Source organism: Myotis brandtii, unplaced genomic scaffold, assembly GCF_000412655.1.
Source record: "Myotis brandtii unplaced genomic scaffold, ASM41265v1 scaffold976, whole genome shotgun sequence".
Taxonomy (NCBI): domain Eukaryota; kingdom Metazoa; phylum Chordata; class Mammalia; order Chiroptera; family Vespertilionidae; genus Myotis; species Myotis brandtii.
This window is the reverse complement of record NW_005372055.1, coordinates 266,274-272,619: the sequence shown is the minus strand read 5'-3', so window position 1 is coordinate 272,619 and position 6,346 is coordinate 266,274. Positions and strand designations below refer to the sequence as shown.

General features: G+C 40.8%; 1 protein-coding gene across 1 annotated transcript in view; it reads left to right on the top strand.

The window, feature by feature from the left end:
• SYTL5 (synaptotagmin-like 5) overlaps positions 1-6,346 on the top strand; it is a 250,237-nt gene that overhangs the window by 126,104 nt on the left and 117,787 nt on the right. Inside the window, exon 10 of the mRNA XM_014533436.1 lies at positions 1,752-1,930. Within this exon, the coding sequence (XP_014388922.1) occupies positions 1,752-1,930 (179 nt within the window). The remainder of the gene's footprint in view (positions 1-1,751; positions 1,931-6,346) is intronic.

Sequence of the window (6,346 nt, the reverse complement as noted above, 5' to 3'; positions counted from 1 at the left end):
AAATATTAAGGGATATATATATATATATATATGAAAAAGTCAAAAGTGGAACCTCTCTGCATTTACCATAGTCCTTACTTCCCAGTGGTTCACAAACAAGACTTTTGAGACTGTTAAGTCACTCATGAAAGCCTTTCAGGTGGTCTTTTGTGCTAGTCATGCTGCTAAGATAGAGTTTTTGCTTATGGCACTAAAGGATAATTTTGTTACATTTGATTGAAAATATGTCTCTCATAATTAGTGACTCATCAGGAACTTCATTCATTCTGGGAGATTTGGACTTTTTAAAACAATTTATGTATTGGTTAGTGTGTTACCGCAGTGTTCTATTTTGTGGGTTGATATTTTACAGAGGTTTAGGAAGCCAGGGTCCTACATTACTTAGGTGGCCACACAGCTGCTGAGGGGTGCCTTGTTAATACTGCAGTTATGACTTTCCAGAGGCTAATGAGATGCTCTCTGGAGGTATACCAGGGAGAATTTTGTAGCACTTACTAGCAAATAGATGAGCTTTTGTTTGTCCTGGTGAACGCATTCTAGATCTTGAAGTATATTGACCTTGAGCCTCCCAATGAGAAAGGAGAAAGCTACAGGGATTTGGAGAGGAGATGGGATTGGAAATGCCTCAATGACTCCATATTCATTAGAAAAGTGAATAAACAAAGGCTATTCACTAATGCAAAAGAGCAATGCTTCTCCTCTCAGCAAGTTTCCTGCCTTCATTACTAATGGTCCTAGATCTTATTGTCCTTTCTCAGGCTTGGATTTTATGCAATGAGAAAATTAAGCAAATAAGTGATTTTTGCTTTCTTCCATCTCCATAGATTTCCCTACTGATTATAAAGAACAGGAATTATAATTGAATGAAAGGGGTGGTTTTTGTGAAGAGATCATTAGTATAACACTAGAGGCCCAGTGCATGAATTCATGCATGGATGGGGTCCGGCCGGCTGGCCTGGCCCCAATAGGGGCGGATCAGGACAGGGTCTGCCGGGACGAAGAGGCAGCGGAGGTTAACCAGCCAGCCCGCCCCAATTGGGGCCCGATTAGGGCTGGGCCGGCTGGGGGGAGGGGCCTTGAGTGATTGGCCAGTAGGACCTGCCCCCGATTGGGGTGGGGGGCCTGATTGGGGGCAGGGTCAGCCATGGGGAGGGTCTGTGGGCTGTGAGCTAGCTGCCCCCCTTGAATGGGGTGGGGGGGTTGATCGGGGGTCAGCAGCCAGAGGAGGGATCATGGGAGGTTGGCCAGCCAGCCCCACCCCTGTTTGGTGTGGTGGGGGCCGATCAGGAATGGAGCTGGCTGGGGAGAGGAGCCGCAGGACCATTGGGGTGGTGGGGGCTGATCAGGGATGGGGCCAGCTGTGGGAGGGGCTGTGGGTGGTTGGATGGCTGGCCCTGCCCCAGAATGGGTTGGGGGGCTGATTGAGGGTGGAGCTGGCTGGGGGGAGGGGCTGTGGGCCGATCAGGGTGGTGGGATCCATCAGGGGTGGGGCCAGCCAGGGGGAAGGGCCACGGGGGAGTGTTGACCGGTCACCCTGCCCTCGATCTGGGTGGGAGTGGCCAATCATGGGTGGGGCCGGCTGGGGGGAGGGGCCTCAGAAGGTTGGTCTGCCAGCCCCACCCCCTGATTGGGCCAGTTCGCTGGCCGCAGTAGGCACCATTGCGACTGGTTGTTCCAGTCATTACGGCATTCCGGTCGCTGGCTTTTTATATATATAGATAGGACTCCTCTTTCTATCTTGTTTATTCTAGGCCAGCCTTAATAGCATGCTGAGTGTTTACAGTGAAACAGGAGACTATGGCAATGTGAAGGTCAGTGGTGAAATCCTTCTCCACATCAGCTACTGCTACAAAACTGGCGGGCTCCATATTTTTGTCAAGAATTGCAAAAATCTGGCCATAGGAGATGAAAAGAAACAGAGGACAGATGCGTAAGCACATAACATATTCTGCTGTTTATTTCAATTGCTGCATTTTTTTGTCAGTATATGTGTTTCTTTTATAGAAGACTAGAGGCCTGGTGCACGAAATGCATGCATGGGAGAGGGTCCCTCAGCCCAGCATGTACCCTCTAGCAATCCAGGACACCTCAGGCGATGTCCGACTGTGGGTTTAGGTCCAATTCCACAGGGATCCCTGTGGGATCAGGCCTAAACTGGCAGTCAGACCTCCCTCTTGCAATCCAGGACCACTGGCTCTTAAACTCTTGCCTGCCTGCCTGATCACCCCTAACCACCTCTGCCTTGGCCCCTGCCATGGCGGCTTCATCCAGAAGGACATCGGAATGACATCAGAAGGTTGTTCAGCTGTCCGGTCTAATTAGCATATTACGCTTTTATTATTATAGATTCTTTTTTAAGCTTATTTATCTTTTTTAAATTAAATTTTTTGGGTGACATTGGTCAACATGAATATATAGGTTTAGGATGTGATTTTCTATGTTATAAGATATGTATATTGCATCATGTGCCCATCACCCAAAGTCAAATCTTCTCCTGTCACCTTATATTAGGATCCTCTTCTCCCCCATACCATTCCCCCTGGCAACCACCACACTGCTGTTTGTGTTCACGACTTTCAGTTTTATATCCCATATATGAGTGAAATCATGTAGTTCTTAGCTTTTTCTAACTGACTTATTTTACTTAGCATAATGGTCTTAAGGTCCATCCATGTTGTTGCAAATTTACAAATGGCACTATTTCATCCTTTCTTATGGCTGAGTAGTATTCCATTGTGCATATGCACCACATATTCTTTATCCAGTCCTCTATTGCAAAACACTTTGGTTGTTTCCATCTCTTGGCCACTGTAAATAAAGCCGCAATGAACATAGGGGTACATATATCTTTTTGAATACATGATTTCCAGGTTGTAGGGTATGTAACCAGAAGAGGGATTGCTGGCACATATAGTAACTATATTCTTAATTTTTTGAGGAATTGCCAGACTGCTTTCCATAGTGGTTGTCTGCATTCCCAACAGCAGTGAATGAGGATTCTCTTTTTTCCACAACTTCTCCAATACTTGTTATTGCTTGTCTTGTTGATAAAGGCTACTCTAAAAGGTGTAAGGTGTTGTCTTATTGTAGTTATTATTTGCATTTCCCTAATTGCCAGTGAGGTTGAACATCTTTTCATATAACTATTGGCTGTTCATATGTCTTCTTGGGATAGCTATATTTTTAGGTCTTCTGCCCACTTTTTTTTATTGCGTTGTTTGTTTGGTGTTGAGTTTTATGAGTTCTTTATATATTTTGGAAATTAAACCTTTTTTAGAGCTACTGTTTGCAAATATCATCTTCTACTTGGTTGGCTGCCTCATTGTTTTGTTGTCACTTTCTGTTGCTCTGCAGAAGCTTTCTAGTTTGATATAGTCCCATTAATTTATTTTTGCTTTTACTTCCCTTGCCTTTGGGGTCAAGTTCATAAAATGTTGTCTATGACCAAGGTCCACAAGATTGGTACCTATATTGTACTTACTGGTTCAGGTCTTGTTTTTAGGTCTTTGATCCATTTTAAATTAATTTTTGTATATGGGGATAAACTGCAATCCAGTTTCATTCATTTGCATGTGACTTTCCAATTTTACCAGCACCATTTATGAAGAGACTATGTTTACTCCATTGTATGTTTCTGGCTCCTTGTCAAAAATTACCTGTCCATATACATGTGGTTTTATAACTGGGCTCTCTATTCTGTTCCATTGATCTGTGTGTCTGTTTCTCTGCCAGTACCATGTTATTTTGATTATAACTCTGTAGTATAATTTGAAGTCAAGTTGCTTGATACTTCTAGCTTGGTTCTTTTTTCTCAGGATTGCTTTAGCCATCAGGTGTCTTTTGTGGTTCCATACAAATCTGATGATTTCTTGTTCTATTTATTTTTTTAAAATGACATTGGGATTTTGATGGGGATTGCATTAAATCTGTATACTGCTTTGGGTAATATGGCTATTTTAACTATGTTGATTATTCCAATCCCTGAACACAGAATATAAATATTTTTTTTTTTCATTTTGATGTGTCTTTTTAAAATCTCTTTTAGTAAGGCTTTATAATTTTCAGTATCTAGGTCTTTTGCATTCTTTGTTAAGTTTATTCCTAGGCATTTTATTCTTTTGTTGCAATTGCAAAACGAATTTCTTTTTTCATTTCTTGTTCTGAGGTTTTGTTGTTAGTATACAGGAAGGCAATGGATTTTTGCACAATAATTTGTATTCTGCAACTTGACTGTATTTGTTTAGTTTTTTAAATAATTTTTATTGTTGAAAGTACTAAGTATGTCTCTGTTTCCTCCAACCCTCCCCTGTCCCCTCACTCCCCACCCCATGCCTTCAGCACCCTATTGTCTGTGTCTATGGGTTATGCAAATGTGACTACAGGTCTTTTGTTGATTACCTTTCAACCACCCACCCTCCCTGGCCTTCCCTCTGAGATTCTGAACTCTGTTCCATGCTTCCGTGTCTCTGGATCTATACTGTTCATCAGTTTATTTTGTTCATTAGATTCCACATATGAGTGCGATCATGTGATACTTGTCTTTCTCTGACTGACTTATTTCACTTAGCTGATACTCTCCAGGTCCCTCCATGCTGTATCAAAGGGTAAGAGATTCTTCTTTTTTACTGCTGCATAGTATTCCATGGTATAAATGTACCACGGCTTTCTTATCCACCCATCTACTGATGGGCACTTGGGGTGTTTCCCGACCTTAGCTATTGTAAATTGTGCTGCTATGAACATAGGGGTGCATACATTCTTTCTGACTGGTGCTTCGGGTTTCTTAGGATATATTCCTAGAAGTGGGATCACTGGGTCAAATGGCAGATCCATATTTAATTTTTTGAGGAAATGCCATACTGCTTTCCATAATGGTTGCACCAGTTTGCATTCTCCCCAGCAGTGTACTAGGGTTCCCTTTTCTCCATATCCTTGCCAGCAGTTGTCGTTTATTGATTTGTTGATGATAGACATTCTGACAGGTGTGAGATGGTACTTCATTGTCGTTTTGATTTGCATCTCTCAGTTGATTAGTGACTTTGAGCATTCTTTCATATGTCTCTTGGCCATCAGTACGTCCTCATTGGAGAAGTGTCTGTTTAGGTCCTTTGCCCATTTTTTAATTGGATTGTTTGTCTTCCTTTTGGTAAGTTGTATGAGTTCCTTATATATTTTGGATATTAACCCTTTATCAGATGTATCACTGCCAAATATGGGCTCCAATGCAGTGGGCTCTCTTTTTGTTTTATTGATGGTTTCTTTTACTGTGTGGACGCTTTTCATTTTGATGTAGTTTCATTTGTTTATTTTATCCTTAGTTTCCTTTGCCTTACATATGCCTATACTCCTCAAAATATTTCAGAAAATCCAAGAGGAAGGAACAATTCCAAACTACCTTTATGAGACCGACACTATCCTAATTCCAAAGCCAGAGAAAGACACTACAAAGAAAGAAAATTACAGAACAATATCCCTGATGAACATAGATGCTAAAATCCTCAACAAAATATTAGCAAATCACATTCAGTAATATATTAAAAAGATCATACACCATGACAAAATGGGCTTTATTCCAGGGATGCAAGACTGGTACAATATCCACTAATCAATAAATGTGATGCATCACATAAACAAATTGAAAGACAAAAATCACATGGTCATATCAATAGATGCAGAAAAAGCATTTGACAAAATCCAACACCCAGTTTTCATAAAACTCTCAGCTAAGTGGGAATAGAGGTAGCAGATCTCAACATGATGAAGGTCATATATGACAAGCCTAATGCCAAAATCATACTCAATGGATAAAACTAAAACCATTTCCCCTAAGAACAGGAACAAGACAGGGATGTCTACTTTTACCACTCTTATTCAACATAGTACTGGAAGTCCTAGCCACAGTAATCAGGCAAGAAGATTGCCTTGGGTAATATGGACATTTTAATGACATTGATTCTACCAATCCATGAACACGGTATGTTTTTCCATTTCTTTATGTCTTCCTCTATCTCTTTTTTAAATGTCCTGTAGTTTTCTGAGTACATGTCTTTTACTTCTTTAGTTAAATTTATTCCTAGGTATCTTAATTTTTTTGGTGCAATGGTAAATGGGATTTTTTTCATTTCTCTTTTTGTGAGTTCATTATTGGTGTATAAAGAGACCATAGATTCCTGGATGTTAATTTTGTATCCTGCTACATTGCCAAATTCATTTATTAAGTCTAGTAGTTTTTTGAGGGGGTCTTTGGGTTTTCTATGTATAGTAGCAAGTCATCTGCAAATAAGGACAGTTTTACTTCTTTTCCAATTTAGATGCCTTTTATTTCTTCTTCTTGTCTGATCACTAT